Consider the following 17943-nt stretch of genomic DNA (forward strand, 5'->3'; position numbering starts at 1 on the left):
TACCAATGAAATATAAAACAACAACTTGAACACTTCCGTTTTGCCTATAAATATTGCCATTGTATTTCCTTGCTGATTGTTTTGCATTATTACCACCTGGCTGGCTGCCTTCACCTCTGGGGTCTCCTCAGGCCATTGCTTAGTGAGGCTGTGCTTCTCAAGTGGTTTTGCTTGTTCTTCTTCCCCTGTGTCTCTGTCTCTCTCTCTCTCTCTCCCCCCCTTCTGTTTCTCCCCCACCACAATTTCTCTGTCTCTGTTTGTCAGTGTCTGCCTATTTCTCACTGCAGTTCAGACAAGCACCATGGGGTTCCTTTCAATGGATCATAGTTTGCAGTTTTTGGGTAAGTCAAAGAAGCTGCAGTGTTTTTTTCCAGCTGTGGTAATGGAATTTGGTGGCTCTCTTCTAACCTTCTGTTGGCTGTGGTCAGTACTTTACTACGTGGGTCTCACTGTTCCAGTGCTGACACATGGAAGAGAGCAGATGAGTGGAAAAGTGAAGTTTGGGACGGAGAGGAGTGGTGGTCAGGTGAGAGCAGGGTAGATGAGGTGGGAGACTATGAGAGGAGAACTGGGACAAGAGAGGAACAAGTGAAGGCAAAAGAAGGGAGGAGAACTGCTGAACTGAGCAGTTTCGGGCAAAAACCCTTAATCAGGAATGAAGCTGGGAGCCTCAGGGGTGAAGAGATAATTGAGAGGGGGTGGGGCTAGGGGGAAGTTAGCTGAGAGTGCAATAGATGGATAGAGGTGGGGATAAAGTTGATAGGTCGGAGAGGAGGGTGGAGTGGTTGGTGGAAAGAAAGATGGACAGATGGGACAGGTCGTGAGGGCGTTGCTGAACTGGTAGGTGGGGGGAGGGGAAATGAGGGACTGGTAAAATCCGCATTGATGCCATGAGGTTGGAGGGTCCTGGGGGCAGAAGGTGAGGTGTTCTTCCTCCAGGCGTTGGGTGGTGAGGGAGTGGCGATGGAGGAGGCCCAGGACCTGCATGTCCTCGGTGGAGTGGGAGGGGGAGTTGAAGTGTTTGGCCACGGGGTGGTGGGGTTGATTGGTGCGGGTGTCCTGGAGATGTTTTCTGAAGCACTGTGCGAGAAGGTGTCCTCCCATACCTTTTCAATGGGATCCATTTTGTAACTCTAGTTCCCTGTAAATTACCTGCCTGTTCAATCATCATGGATTGTTCAGCATAAGGAATATTTTGAAGAGTTCTGAAACAATGCGATAAGTAACATCAAATTGATGAGTACTTGAAATAATAATGATTATCTTCTGGAATGAGGTGTATTAATTTTATAAGACTGTTTATGATATTTTAGTAACTTTGGATTTTGATTTCATGTTTTCTTGTTTTGCAGAGACATTTCTCTGTTTTTGCAGTCAATTTCCCTGGAGCAGATGCGCTGGCCACCATATACAGCAACATTCTTAATGCTCATTTTCAAGAACACAGTTTCACTCACAGCGTAATAAAAATTGTTCATACTGTCGTTCAGGCTGCAATCTGTCTTCATCAGAAAATGACTCAGAACTTTCTGCCTACAGCAATTAGATTCCATTATATTTTTAACCTACGAGATCTGTCCAACATTTTCCAGGTATGTTTACTATTTGAATATTAACTGTTACTTTGATTCATGACATTGGATGTAATCAGTTGCTGTAAAAACTATTTCGCAAATAACTTTTTAAAACCAACTTCTCTCATACAACTTCTTTTAAGTATTCCATTTACATGTGCATTTTATGTATTGACAGTGTTAATATATTTCACATTTCCAGTGAACATTCTGTTAACCTTTGCTGTTTGGACATGAAAAATATAATTCCACTAATGAAAATACACATTTAACATGTTAGTAATCAAGTCACTATTTAGGTCATGCAATTTTGACTATAATTAAAAAGTACTTCATTGCCTTTAAAGTACTATATAAATGCAGGCCCTTATTTTTCTGTTTTAATGTTGTATACCATGGTATTATTTACATCCATGCCAAAGATTGATTATGAAGTACATAAAATCTGAAATTACGCTATTATAAATCATATTGTTAATTGTTTGCAATAGAGATTGAAGTTAATATGTTGTAATTTTTTGCTGCAGTATTTATTGCCAGTAAGTATTATTTCCACGAATGAAAACTATTTAAATTTTCAGTATGCCAAAATAGGAATTAGAAATTAACTTGATCTTCTCCCCATAACCAGACCTGTGGGGTGTTCTGGCAATGCAGAGCCAGATTTTTATAGCAGTTAACTTTGCAACCTCTGTTTTACACCAAAAAGAATAGACACAATCAAAATATTCCTAGTTGCATTTAATTAAAAATCGAAATTTGTCTTAACTGCCATTTATTTTTGATAGCTTTAAATAAATTATCAATAAAATGTGTACAGGTGAAAAAAGAATTATGTAATAATAGGGATTTGCAATTTCCTTATACTAATTGAAATACACAAAGTATGAAAAAAGGGTAAGAATTCTTAAAGTCGATCCAAGAGAACTTTTTAAAATCAGCACATAGAAAGTCCTACAAGAGAGGGCAGTACTGGATCTAATTTTAGTGAACAAGCCAGACACATTTTAATAATATCAGTGGGGAAACAATTCACTGATAGTAAGAAAAGCTCAGTAAGATTTAAGTGAGTGAAGAAAAAGGACCAAGTTAGACTGAAAGTAAAGTTTATGAGTTTGGGAAAGGTTGATTTTTAAAATGTAGAGACAGGATATGGTCAAAGTGATTGGGTGAAATTACTTGTTGGAAAATCTACATCAGAACAGTGGGAGTCATTCAAAATGGAAGTAGAGTGCAAGGCCAACATGTTCCAGCAAAGGTGAAAGGTGGTTCCAATAAGTGCACAGAATCTTGGATATCATGCGATGTATAGGAATGCATCAGGGAAAAAAAGGAAACTTATTGCAAATACCCAGAGGATCAAAACAGCTGAAGCCCTAAAGGAGTTTAGGAAGTGCAGAGGGTTACATAAAGAAGTATGAGAACAAAGATGGGTCAAATAAAGGAAAATCCAAATACATTTTCTAAGTATATTAGAAAATGAGAGTAACCAGACAAACAGCAATGTAGCAATCTGTGTGTCGTGCTGGAAAATACAGGTGAGATTTTAAATGAGTACTTTGCATTTGTTTTCACTACAGAGAAGGACAAAGTAGCTATAAAGATGAAGGAAGGGGTCTGTGATATACTTGAACAAACTAGCCTTGAGCAGGATGAAGTACTCATGTTTTTGATGGGATTAAAAGGCAATAAATCCCCAGGTCCAGATGTATCTTGGGTTGTGGGAGGCAAATGAGGAGATTGCATGGGCTCTGGAATTAATTTTCAACTCCTCTCTGGGCACAGGAGAGGTTCTAGTGGACTGGAAGGTAGCTAATATGGTGCCATTATTCAAGAAGTGTTTTAGGAGTAAACCAGGAAAATGATGGAACGGTGAGTCAAACATCAGTGGTATGGGAACTATTAGAAAAAAAATTCCAGGGGACATATCAATCTGTAATTAGGCAAGCATTAATTAAGGATATTCAGCTTGGCTTTATTAGGGGAAGATTATGACTTTGTATTTTCGAGGAGGTGACAAGATATGTAAATGAGGGTGGTGCATTTGATGCAGTCTGCATGGACTTCAGTAAGGCTTCACAGGGGAGACTGATCAAGTGCAAAGAACAGTGTAACACAACACAGGAACAGGGGCCTTTGGCCCATCAAGACTGCAGCAACACATGATTCCTTTCTAAACTTTTAACCTTTTGCCTCTGTGCTGTCTGTATTCCCACTGATTCACATATCTAAGTGCCTCTTAAACTTTGCGATTTGCCTCCACCACCTCCACTGGCAGTGCATTTGAGGCACTTGCCACCCTCTGCATTAAAAAAAGCTTGCTTCTCACATCTCCTTTTGAGATTTGTCTCCTTTTACCTTAAATCTATGTCCCCTCGTAATTTGCATTTATACCCTGAGAAAAAAAGTCCAATTATCCATTCTTTCTATGCCTCCATAATTTTGTAAACCTATATTAGGTCATCCCTCATCCTTCAATGTTCAAGTGAAAGTAAACCAAGTTTGTCCAATCTTTCTTCATAGCTAATGTCCTTCAAGCCAGGCAGCATCCTGATAAACAGGTTCTGTACCCAAGAAGATAAGAGCCCAGGGAACAATAGCCATTTGGCAAATTGAATCCAAATTTGGTTTAGCGACTCAAGACCAATTGAGATGATTGAAAGACATTTTAATGACTAGAAGCCTTGTGTGTAATGGTACCGCAGGATTTGATGTTTGGTCCCTTGTTGTTTGTAGTATACATTAAATATGGACATGAAGATACTTACAATCAGTAAGTCTGTAGAGGTGCGAAAATTGTTGGTGGGAAATAACCCAGAGGAAAGCCTTAGATGCAGGATGATATAAATGGGCTGGTCAGATGAGTAAATGAAATTTAATCCTGAAAAGTGTGATTGATGCATTTTGGGCAAACATGATGAAACAGTAGGAACAGTAGGACCCAAGGAAGTACAGAGGATTAGAAAGACTGTGTGCTTTCATAGATTTATGAAAGCAGCAAAACAGATAGACAAGAAGGAGTTAAGAAGGCATATGGGATACTTTGGTTTTATTGGTCAAGGTATTGAATACAAGAGCAGGGAAGTTATGATGGACTGGCATAAGATGTAAGTTAAACCTCAGTTGGAGTACTGAATGTATTTCTGGTTACCGCACTTTAGGAAGGATGTGATTGTACTAGTGAGGGTGCAGAGAGGATTCACCAGGATGCTGGCTAGACTGAAGTATTTCAGCTACGAAGGGGGGTTAGATAAGCTGGTGTTGTTTTCCTTAGAGCAGAGAATACTGAGAGAGGACACCATTGAGGAATATAAAATTATGAGGCGCAAAAAACGTCCCTGAGCGGGGTCAATAACAGGGGGCATAGGTTTAACATAGGGGGCAGGATGTTTGGAGGAAATTTGAGGAAAGTTATTTCACCCAGAGCATGCTGAGTATCTAGAACTCTGTGCCTGAAAGGATAGTGAAACCCTCACAACATTGAGAAATATTTGGATGTGTACAAGGCTAGGGGCCAAGTGTAAGAAAATGGGATTAGAGTAAATAGGTGCTTGATGACAGGTGCTGATGCGAGGTGCCAAAGGGGTTCTTTCCATGCTGTAAGATTCTATGACTCTTAACTGTAAGCAGAAAATAATTAACATTAAAACTGTGCCCACTTCAATCATTTGTATGAAACATGCCTTCAGGAAAGGGGTTGAAAAAGTACGAAACATTGTTTGGAGAGGGGACTTGCAGACAAGTAAGATGTGCTACTGTCTAAATGAGAGTTCCTACTTTCCCTCTTCACTAAGACTCTCAAAAAGTATGTCTTTTTACTTTTACAGGAGGATTGTGATACTGTTTAACAAAGTAAACTGAAACATGCTGCTATGCAAAACATTATTAATGTTGCTTTTCCACAATTCAAATTATTATTAGCAGTGACTGGTCAACAGTTAGGAATAATTCAATGCTGATTCACATAATCAATCAACTAATGGCATATTTTGTCTACTAAATTTATTGAGAGTGAAAAATTGTTCAACTTATCCAACGCGGTCTGTGGTCTGTGAAGCATAATATACTGCTTTGAAATTGGAACCAACCTCTGATCGTTGCATTGGTTTAAAAAGACTATATTTAAATCAATAACCATTAATTTGTAATTAAGAAACTGGCTACTACACATCAACACATAACTAGCTAATGGTTTTGGATAGATGTAAGTAATTTTCACATCCTCAAAATCAAGTTGCTCACAAGTGGTGTACTAAGTACTGATTAAAATGCTTATTTTTGTGCTAAGCCCATTTAAGCTTTATTAATCAACGTTCTTCAAGTTATCAATCCTAAATACATTCGTAGTTTATTTTATGAAGGAAATACACTTTTTTTCAGACATTCATTCTAATAAGCCAATTACACTGCTTCAAGGCGGATTTTATGTTTGTGAATATGCAAGTGGCCAGAAATGTGAGCACTGAAATGCTGAAGTGCGTACAAATTTGGATGCAATTTGTAGTTGGTTCACTGGTTACACCCCATTCAGAAATGCTATCCAAAGCTTTCTTGCATTTTTGTTTTCATGTCAGAAACAAGGAAGTTATAATGGGGGATAAAACATATGGCAAATCAATTAAATGTGTACAAAAAGACCCCCCAAAGAACTGTGGATGCTGAAAAGCAAAAGCAAAAACAAAAATAGAAAATTCTGGAAAAACCCAGGTCCAGTAGCTAAAACAAAAGGGTCACTGGAGCCAGAACATTAACCCTGCCTTCTCTCCACAGATGCTGCCAAATCAATTAAATACATACTTTGGTTTTGTCTTCACAAAGGAGCTCAGAAATGACGTCCTAAAAGTACTGGTGAACACAGAGTCAAGACAAAAGGAGGAACCAAAAGGAATCAGTATTAATAGGAAAAATGATGTTGGGGAAATTGAATGGATTTGGGGTCAATAAATCCCCATGGCCTGATAATCTCTGTTCCAGAGTACATACGGACCCTAGAAACAGTGGATGCATTGGTGGTCATCTGTCAGGTTTCTAAAGACTATTAAAGAACAATTACACTAGTTCTATTTAAAAATGGACATAGAAAGAAAACACGAAATTATAGACCAAATAGCCTGACATCAGTATTGAGGAAAATGCTAGAAAGATGTATGAGCAAGGGTATCTTCCTGCAATTAGATAAGGATTTGTTGAGACCACACCAGGAGGGTTGTGTGCAGTTTTGGTCTTATTTGATGTTCTGGCTATGGAGGGAGTATAGCAAAAGATTACCGGACTGATTCCTGGGATGACAGGATTAATGTGTCAAGGGATAATGGACCATAGTCACTGGAGTTTAGAAGAATGGTGGTGGCTGGGGGGGGGGGGGGGGGAGGGGAGGGGGGGATCTTATAGAAACTTATAAAATTTTAACAGCATTAGACAGGGTAAACACAGAAAAGATGTTCCCGATGATTGGAGAGTCCAACTTAGTTCAGAGTTTAAAGATAGGGGATAAGCTATTTAGGACTGAGCTGGGGTGAAATTTCTTTACCCAGAGAGTGGTGAGCCTGTGAAATTCTCTGCCACAGAAAGTGGTTGTCAAAACATTGAATGTTTCCAAGAAGGACTTAGACATAGTTATTGGAGCTAAAAGTATGAAAAAATATGGGGAGAAAGTGGTAACAAAGTACTGAGTTGGATGATCAGCTATGATCATATTGAATGTCTGAGCATGCTCAAAGGGCTGAATGGTTCTCCTGTTTTCTTTTCTATGTATATGAGGTTGTTGAGTTGCTTGCCGAGCTGGTAAGTTTGTTCGCAGACATTTCGTCATCATTCTAAGTAACACCAGCAGTGCACCTCTGGTGAAGCATTGGTGTTATGTCCGGCTTGATATTTATACGTCTGGATCTACTGGGGTTGGTGATGTCATTTCCAGTTTAGTTGTTGATTCTGTTTCTTAGTGGTTGGTACATGGGGTCTAATTCTACATATTTGTTAATGGAGTTCCAAGTTGATTTCTGGGCTTCTAGGATTTCCCATGTATGTCTCAGTCTGGCTTGTCCTAGGATGGATGCATTGTCCCAATTGAGTTGGCATCCTTCATTATCTGTGTGAATGGATACAAGTGATAGCTGGTCATGTCTCTTGGTGGCTTGTTGATGTTCATGTACCCTTGTGGCTAATTTCCTTCCTGTTTGCCCCAGGTAGTGTTTTTGGCAGTCTTTATATGGTATTTTGTGTATACTAGTCCAGTTGGTTGTAGGTGTACGATCTTTTATACTTGTTAGTAGCTGTCGTAGTTGGTTTGTGGGCTACCATAATATCCAGGGGTCAGAATAGTCTGGTGGTCATTTCTGATATTACCCTAATGAATGCCAGTGTGTAACAGATGTGTTGTGTCTTCCTGTTGTGGTCTGTTGTGTGAGTATTGGTGGACTACACTTTCTGGGTACCTGCTGCTTCTGAAGACATGTAAGTGTTCTTCTTCTGCTTAAAGCAGCTCCAGGGTGCTGCAGTGTATTAAGGCTCACTTGAACAATGTTCTGATGCAGCTCTGTTTGAGGTTGTTGGGATAGTTGCTGTTGTAGTTGATTATTTGGCCTCTGGGTGGCCTTCCTGTATTTGCTGGTCTAGAGGTCCCCATTGGCCTTGTATTTAGCCATTACATCCAGGAATAGAGTTGGTTGTTGTTCTCTTCTTCCTTGGTGAATTTTATGCCGGTAAGGATGTTGTTTATGAGTTGATGGGATTCCTCTAGCTGTGAGTGTTTGGAAACTACAAAGGTGTCATTTACATAGCGGATCCACAGTTTCGGCTGGATAGCAGGCCGTGCTGAGCATTCTAGTCTTTGCATGATCACTTTTCTATTCGTTCTGATATCTGTGATCCCATGAGTGTTCCTTGATTTGTTTATATACCTGGCCGTTGAGGATGAGGTGGGTTTTGCTTCAACACCCATGGGATCACTGATATGAGAGCTAATAGGAGAAATAGTCATGCAAGACTAGATTGGACAGCACTGCCCATTATCCAGCCTAAACTGTGGATCCACTATATAGATTACACTTTTCTCATTACCAAATGCTCACAACTAGAGGAGACTCACCAGCTCATAAACAACATCCTTACCAGCATAAAATTGACAAAGGAAGAAGAGAATAACAATCAACTTGCCTTCCTGGACGTACTGGTTGAACGAAAAGCTAATGGGGAGCTCGATACCAGCAGATACAGGAAGGCCACCCACACAGACCAAGTACTCAACTACAACAGCAACTAGGAGAAAGTGAGGACTGCAGGTGCTGGAGATCAGAGTTGAGAGTGTGATGCTCGAAAAGCGCTGCCAGTCAGGCAGCAACTGAGGAGTAGGAGAATCAACATTTCGGCTATAAGCCTTTCATCAGCAACTATCCCAACAACCACAAACAGAGTTGAGTGAGACATAATACACTGCAGCACCCTGGAACAGCACAAAGTAGAAGGATAACACCTACATAACATCTTCTGAAACAACGGGTACCCAAAAAGCACAGTCCTTCACAACACTTCTAAACGCACTGGCCACACTGCCACTCATTAAGGACACATCAGAAATGACCACCAGACTACTCGGGCCCCTGGGTATCATGGTAGCCCACAAACAAATTAACACACTACAACAGCTACTAACAAGTATAAAGGATCCCATACCCACAACCAAAAGGATCAACATTTATATACAAAGTACCATGTAAAGGATGCCAAAAACACTAAATTGGGCAAACAGGAATGAAATTAGCCACCAGAGTACACGAACACCAGCTAGCCACCAAGAGACATGCCAGCTATCACTTGTATCCATACATACAGATAATGAAGGACACCAATTCGTCTGGGGCAATGTATCCATCCTAGGACAAACCCAACAGAGACATGCACGAGAATTCCTGGAAGCCTGGCACTTAACTCGGAACTCCATAACAAACACGTAGAGCTGGACCCCATGTATCAACCACTAAGAAACAGAGCCAACAACTAAACTGGAAATGACACCACTAACCGCAGTAAATCCAGACACATAAATATCAAGTGGGACAGAACACCAACGCTTCACTAGAGGCGCACTGCTGATGTTACCTAGAATGATGATGAAACATCTGTGAACAAACTTATTAGCTCAGCAATCAAGTCAACAACCTGAGCTACAAATCTTCTCAAATTTAGAATTAGAATTAGAATCCCTACAATGTGGAATAGGTTCTTCAGCCCAACAAGTCCACACCAACCCTCCAAAAAGTAACCCACCCAGCCTCATTCCCCTACCCTATATTTACCCCTGACTAATTTACCTCTTCTACACATCCCTGAACACAATGGGCAATTTAGCATGGCCAATTCACCTAACCTGCACATTTTTGGATTGTGGGAGGAAACCAGAGCATTTGAAGGAAACCCACACAGATATGGGGAGAATGTGCAAACTCCACACAGATAGTTGCCTGAGGCTAGAATCAAACCTGGGTCCCTGGTGCTCTGAGGCAGCAGTACTAACCACTGAGCCACTGTGCTGCCCCATTTCTATGTTCATGTATTGCCAAAACGTGATTATTTAGCTCAGTGCTGGTGACTCCAGCATGTCACTGCACAAAGCAACAATAAAGTTTTGGCAATGGAAATCAGTCCGAAATGTGGAGTGAGTGATTCATTTAAGCCTCCTCAGGTCCCCAAGAACACAAATGCCAATCTTCCCTCAAGTTGATTCATTCCATGTGATATCAAGAAATGGCTGAACACATTGGACATAATGAAAGCCCCAAAAAAATCCCAACCAGTGCTGAAGAACCTGTGCTCCCCAAAACTAACTGCACCTTAGCCAAGCTGCAACTCAGTCATTGACCCAACAGTAGAAAATTGTCAAAATATGTCATGTACAAAGAGCGGACAAATCAATTACCACCCCATTAGTTTACTCTCAATCATCAACATAGGGATGGAGAATGTCTTTGATATTTCTATTTATGTGTCATTATTCACCAATAACCTGGTGAGTGATGTTCAGTTCAGATATTGCCAGGGCTATTCAGCTCCAGATCACATTGCAATCTTAGCCCAAAGTTCTAGAGTTGAAGTGAGAGCAGCAGTTAGTCTACTTGTCTACTTTACTCCTCTATCCCAGAGACCCTAAGACCTACAACCACTTATACAGATAATCTTCATTACCTGTGCAGTTAAAATGAAACTTCATGGCAAAGGGAAAAGATTGTTACGTTTAAAAATAAAAGTTGCTGTATGGAAATACAAACCTTTCAAAAAGGGCTGAAGTAACATCACTTTACATTGAATGGACTATGTCTTTGAATTAAGGATTACACTTTCATAAAATGTCCTGTGATGTGTCTATTTCAAACACTGAGGCCAGGACGAAAATAACGCTGTATTGACTTTATACCTTGACGAAAGCGGGTAACTCTGAAGTGGAGGGGTAAGGTCTGGGGGAAGGTAGCTGAGAGTGCAATAGGTGGATGGAGGTGGGGGTAAAGGTGATAGATCAGATGGGAGGGTTGAGTGGATGGGTAGGAAAGAAGATGGACAAATGGGACACGTTATGAGATCATACTGAACTGGAAGGTTGGAACTGGGATAAGGTGGGGAGAAGGGAAATGAGGAACTGGTGAAATCCAATTGATGCCATGGAGTTGGAGGGTCCCAAGGCAGAAGATAAGGCGTTCTTCCTCCAGGCATCAGGCGGTAAGAGAGTGACAATGGAGGAGGCCCAGTACCTGCATGTCCTCGGCAGAGTGGGAGGGGAAGTTGAAGTGTTCGGCCATTGGGCTGTGCAGATATCCCGGAGATGTTCCCTAAAGTGCTCTGCAGGAAGGCGTCCTGTCTCCCCAATGTAGAGGAGACTGCATTGGGAGCATCGATTACAATAAGTGATATTAGTGGATGTGCAGGTGAAACTTTGGATGTGGAAGGCTCCTTTGGGGCCTTGGATGGAGGTGAGGCAGGGCAGGTTTTGCAATTTCTGCAGTGGCAGGGGAAGGTGCCAGGAGGGGAGGGTGGGTTGTTGGGGGGGGGTTGTGGACCTGACCAGGTAGTCACGGAGGGAACGGTCTTTGCAGAAAGCGGATAAGAGTGGGGAGAGAAATATATCCCTGGTTTGTAGGTGGCAGAAATGTCGGCGGATGATGTGGCTTATGTGGCGGTTGGTAGGGTGAAAGGTTAGGATCAGGAGAGTTCTGTCCTTGTTGCAGTTGGAGGGGTGGGATTTGAGGATGGAGGTGTGAGACGTGGATAAGATGCATTAGAGGGCATCTTCAACCATGTGGGAAGGGAAATTGTGGTCTTTAAAGAAGGGGGCCATCTGATGTGTTCTGTGGTGGAACCAGTCCTCCTGGGAGCAGAAACGGCAGAGGAATTGGGAATAAGGGATAGTATTTTTGCAGGAGGCAGGGTGGGAGGAGGTGTAATCCAGGTAGCTGTGGGAGTTGGTGGGTTTGTAGAAAATATCAGTGTTGAGTGGGTCACCGTTGATGGGCACTTTGTAACTTTATTCCTTGTTAGCTGGAGCTGAAATTGTAAATATTCTTTAAACTTCAACATTCATTTGGTATTAGACATTCAGCATCTTTCCTCAATCTAAGTTGAGTTCTTCAAACAATAAATAGGTTGAAGTTTGGAATTGAATCAAGGTCATTAATTCTCAAAGGATAAACATCTGTATTTTATCAAGTTAAGAAATGTAAACATTGTAGTGTGAGCCCTTATGGTGCAGTGATAGTGTCCCTACCTTTGGTGCTGGTAAGCTGAGGTTGGCGTCCCACCTTTTCTAGAAATCTGTAATACCATTGGGGCCCTCTTGTACAGAGATAGAGTCCTTACCTCTGGACTGAGATGCTTAGGTTCAAGTCCCATCTGCTCCAGAGGTGTAATAATGTCTCTGTACAGATTGGTTAAATAAAAAATAATTAAGTAAACATTGTAGTGTGGACTCTAATGGTGCGGTGTTAATGTTCCTACCTCTGAACCAGTCGGCCCAGGTTTAAGTCCCACCTTCACTAGAAGTTTGTAATAATATATCTGAGCAGGTTGGTTAGAAAAATATCGAAATGTTAAAATAGAGCCCTCTTATGGTGCAGTGGTAGTGTACCTACTCTTGGACTTGTAATGATATCTCTGAACAAGTTGATTATGAAAATAGGTTCAATAAAAACAATTTTTAAACAGTGAACATTGTAGTTGCCACATCCCCCTCACCCTTCCCCCGCCCTCACTTTTGATTCACATTGTGTGATTTGCTTATAAATATTTGTTTGGATACATGGATGATTACTGGTGGTGGTTAAAAGAAAAAAAATAGTGATTTTGGTTGTGGGTAAGCTGCTCAGTTGTGTGTAATAGCACCTCTGTGTATGGAAATAAAAAGAAAACATTGTAATTGAGTGTTTCTTGTGGCACAGTAGTAGTGTCCCTACCTCTGAACAAGGTAGGCCCAGGGTCAAGTCCCATCTGCTCCAGAAATGTGTAATCACATCTCTTATCAGGTTGATTAGGAAATATCTAAACATTGTAGTTACCAGAGATAGTGGTTTGGTGATTGGGGAGGGGGAAAAAACCATTCAGTTGTGTTTAAGAACACTTCAGGATACAAAATAACATTGTAGTTACTGACATTTTAAGCATAGATAAAGGTAAGTCGAAAGAAATATTGCCAGACTTAAGAATATACTCCCAGGATCCTATCAATATTTTACATTTTTGGAGATCTTTTGGAAATTTGCAGGGCAGGGAAACCTGAGACAAAATCATGGGCATTGTGCGCTAAATGATGTAACATTCCCGAATAATACAACACCTTATATTCTACAACTCAGCATAAGCAATAGCTCAGTGGTTCTGAGTCATTAATTCTGTAAGTTTTAGAGGACAACCTCACAAGCAAAATATTTATTTACCAGTTTCCTGAGTAATTTGCCATGGTCCAACCACAAAACCTGTAAAGACCACTCATGAAGTTGTTTAACAATTTGTATATTCTCTCCCTTTTGACACTATGCCTGCTCTGTTGTCTCAGAAATATGTCAGGGTTTTACAATTGGCATTGGACCCAAAACAGACATATTGTTATCAGGAATAGATGTGTGATCTAGCCACTCTGTATCGTAAGTGGTTTTGGCCATATTAGGAGCAGGAGCGATGTGGTAATTGATGCTGTATTTTTATCTAAACCTGTCACCTTGTTCCCAGCAGAGGTCCCCATAAATCAGTCACCCTTGTGATGCTTACACACTTTGTGTCATATTTTTCATTTCCTTGAAAGATGAGATATATTCTTTTCATTGGAATCAATGATGGTTTAAATAAAACGTAGATAACACAGAATATTAAACATGAAATGTCTTGACAACACTTAGATTTATAGATTCACACAGTCCAGAAAAGGCCCTTTGGCCCATCAAGTCTGCATCAACATAATTCCCACCAAAAATGTGCTAATCCCAATTCCCTGCATTCATTTTATATCCCTGAATGCTTTGATATTTGAAGTCTTATTCAAATATTTTTTAAAGGTTGTAAGGTGCCAGCCTTTACTACCTTCCCAGGCAGTGCATTCTTGATCCTGCCTCTTACCCTAAAATTGTGCCCCTTCATGATTGACCCCTCAACCAACAGCTGCTGTCCGTTCATTCTGACTGTAACCCTCATAATCTTATATACCTCAGTCTTCTATCCTCTAGAAAAGACAATCCAAACCTATCCAGTTTCTCTGTATAGTTCAATTTCTCCATCCCAAGCCACATCCTAGTGAACCTCCACTTCAATCACTCTAGTGCTATCACATCCTGTAGTGAGGTGACCAGAACTGTACAAATGACTCCAGTTATGGCTTGACCAATGCTCTGTACATTCCAACATTATCTCCTTGCTTTTATACTTTATGCCATGACTGATAAAAGCAAATGTTCCATAACATATAACTGTTAAAAGTGAGAAAAAAGCCAATTATTTCCTCAGGATTGCTTCTGATTTTCTGTAGATGCTAAAAATTTCAAGTGTCAATCAACACCACTTTAAATGGATGTAGCCCCTTTCATGAGGCAAAACATTCCAAGACTTGTGAGTGTCTGTGAGAGGGTGCATGTACAGTGCAATGGGGTCACTTGTAGTGTGATATGAGCCCAAGGGTCTGGTTGGGCCATCCCCATGGCTACCGAACTTGGCTATCAGCCTCTGCTCGGCCACTTTTCGTTGTTGCCTGTCCTGAAGTCTGCCTTGGAGGACGGTCACCCAAAGGTCCAAGGTCGAATGTTCCGGACTGCTGAAGTGTTCTCCGACTGGGAGGGAACGCTCCTGTCTGTTGATTGCTCTGCAGCGTCCATTCATCCATAGCCGTAGCCTCTGTTTGGTCTTGCCAATGTACCATGCCTCAGGGCATCCTTGCCTGCAGCGTACGAGATAGACAACGTTGTCTGAGTCACATGAGTACCTTCCACGTTCATGGTGGGAGCTGTCCCCACGCATAATGGTGGTATCCGTGTCGACACTCTGACACATCCTGCAGTGTCTACCGTGACAAGGTTGTATGGTATTCTTCTGAAAGCCGGGCAGTTTGCTACGAACAATGATCAGTTTGAGGTTTGGTGGCTGTTTAAAGGTGAGAAATGGAGGTGTGGGGAAGGTCTTGGCAAGGTGCTCATCCTCATTGATATTGTGTTGCAGGCTGCGAAGAACGTGATATAGTTTTTCGGCTCCTGGGAAGTACAGGGTTTTTTAGATTAGAATCAGTCTGACCATTGTGGCACAGTCAGCCTCACGGAGCTAACACCTTCAATAGCTTATCTGGGTAGACACGTCACCCATTGTTAAAGTTTACTTGAGAATGTAAGTTTTAAAAAATGTTTTGCAATTTACATATGAAAGAACTGAAACCAACATGGTCATTCTAAAAGATGAGAGACTTAACAAACAATCCAGGTCTTTTTCAACATATAACTTCAGTTACATCACACTGTAAACTTTTGCTATAAATTCTGTGTCTTACAATCTTATTCTCCACAATCACCTGATGAAGGAGCAGTGCGCAAAAAGCTAGTGCTTCTAAATAAACCTGTTGGCCTATAACCTGGTGTTGTGATTTTTAACTTTGTACACCCCAGTGCAAGACCAGCACCTCGAAATCAGTGGTGAAACCATCCCCATAATTAATCTTCTGTTGATTTCAAGGTATATCTATTATGAAAATTGCCTGAGGAAAAAAATCAATTTTATGTATGGTCCTGCTGAGTCAGCAGAATATATCTCTTATGTTTCTCCCATTATAAAATAAAATGCAAAGTGACTTACTTGGAGCAAGACTACAGGCAGTCCTTTTGGATGTGTCTTATTTTTATAAAAACTCACAAGTAATCATTTTTATTTTCAGAAGACTTGTCAGCATTCTTGTTGTTTTGGTTTCTAGGGTATACTATTTGCAACTCCGGATTGTATACGGCTACCTCCAGATGTGATCCATTTATGGCTTCATGAATCATCCAGAGTCTATGCTGACAAACTCATGGAAGAAAAAGATATTGAACACTTCTACAAAATCCTTATGGATACTGCAAAGAGATACTTTGAGGTACAATGTAATGTTGTAGCATTTGAATACAGATTTTTATGACTGCTTCATAAATTTTCTCCTCAGTGCAGAATAGTATCCAAACATCAACATTGATGTAGAAGCCCGTTTTCTCATGGCCTTAAACTATATGTTTGTTTTAATAAATAAATTATTAGCAATCCTAAAGTAACAACTTATTTTGCACGAGTCTTTAAGTCATACAACAAGTAAACAGAACCTTCAGTCCAACCAGTCCATGCTAACCATAATCCCAAATTGAACTAGTCTGACCTGCCTGCGCTTGGCCCATATCCCTCCAAGTATTTCTTATTCATGTATTTATCTGAATACCTTTAAACGTTGTAACTGTACTCTCATCTATCACTTCCTTTGGAAGGTTATTCCACACATGAGCTGCTTTATGTAAACAAAAATGCCCTTAATGTTTTTTTTAAAATTTTTCTCCTCTCACCTTAAAATATATGCCCCGTCTTGAAATCCCCTAATGTAGGAAAAAGATACCTGCTATTCACCTTATCTATACCCCTCATTATTTTATAGATCTTTATAAGGTCTTTTCTCAACAGAGCAGGCAACCTAAGTTCCATTTGTTGGTGGTAGGGGATGTTTTTATAAGATATATATGTGAACATACCAGTTAGGAGTAGAAATTAGTCATTTGGCCCCTTGAGCTTGCTCTGCTATTGAATAATGTTTAAAGAAATCTGTTGTTGACGTCTGACAGGACACTTTACATTGAAGAGAGTGCTTGGTATCTTAGACTTTGAAACATGGAAATGCTTGCTTTCTGGAAACAGGAAATTTCATCTTGGCTTCAGAAAGTGGGAAAACTCTGGATAAGAAGGGAAATCCACCATTTAGAGATAAAAAGGTGGGAAGACTCTGAAAATGTGGGAAAACACAATAAACAGTAGAGAGATACAGTGCTATCAACAAACTGAATTAAAAAGCTTTAAAGCAGTAATTTATTACAGAACAACCAAGTTAAAGCTTTATTGAATAATTCAGGATAATATAACAGAAATTCAAGGGTTCACCAATTTCTGAACGTCCAAGTTAAGAAGGTTTGTGCTCATGAACATGATCCCATACAGGATGTAATTTTAAAGATCCAACATACAAACATTTCCAGTACTGAACAGCTGCTTTATATTGTCCTGCATTGTATTCCGACTTGCAAACAAATGAACTTGCAAATGGGCTCTAGAATGGAACCCATTCGCAATGCAGGGATTACCTGTAGAGTTAAAACATCTGGCACATAATAGAAATGCTGCAACATTGTTTACAAAGTCTAACAAACTCTGCAGTCATTCAATTCAAGAGCATAAACTTTAAAAAATAACTGTAATTGTAAAGCAGTACTAAAATTATATAATTATTAAATTATACAGATTTAAAAATGCCTCACAGAAGTATGTCTAATCGTACATTGAAAAGTAGTAGAGAAAGGCACATATACAGCACAAAAATTGGATTCTGTTGAGTCCACATTTCTTAAAATATAGAATTGCCTCAAAATTAAACACAAAGACTGAAGCTGAGCAAATGAAGTGCTCATTTAATTTTGCACCATTTAGCCTTGTCCCATTATAACATTGGTCCATTATTGAGTCCTGAAATCTTGTTCAGTGTCGTGATATTCCATCACATTTCTAACTTGTGCCTTGTGGATGATGAACAGACTTTGGTGAATCAGGAGGTGTGTTATTTGCTGCAGGATTCCTGGCCTCTGATCCGACCTTGCAGCCATTGTTTTTATGTGGCTAGTTCAGTTCAAGTTCT

The 17943-nt window shown here is 40.3% G+C and overlaps 1 protein-coding gene across 1 annotated transcript in view; it reads left to right on the forward strand.

The window, feature by feature from the left end:
• dnah9l (dynein, axonemal, heavy polypeptide 9 like) overlaps positions 1–17943 on the forward strand; it is a 428305-nt gene that overhangs the window by 228160 nt on the left and 182202 nt on the right. The window contains exons 51-52 of the mRNA XM_072579200.1: positions 1353–1592; positions 15994–16155. Of these exons, the coding sequence (XP_072435301.1) occupies positions 1353–1592; positions 15994–16155 (402 nt within the window). The remainder of the gene's footprint in view (positions 1–1352; positions 1593–15993; positions 16156–17943) is intronic.

Source organism: Chiloscyllium punctatum, chromosome 10 (genome assembly GCF_047496795.1).
Source record: "Chiloscyllium punctatum isolate Juve2018m chromosome 10, sChiPun1.3, whole genome shotgun sequence".
NCBI classification, from domain to species: Eukaryota; Metazoa; Chordata; class Chondrichthyes; order Orectolobiformes; family Hemiscylliidae; genus Chiloscyllium; species Chiloscyllium punctatum.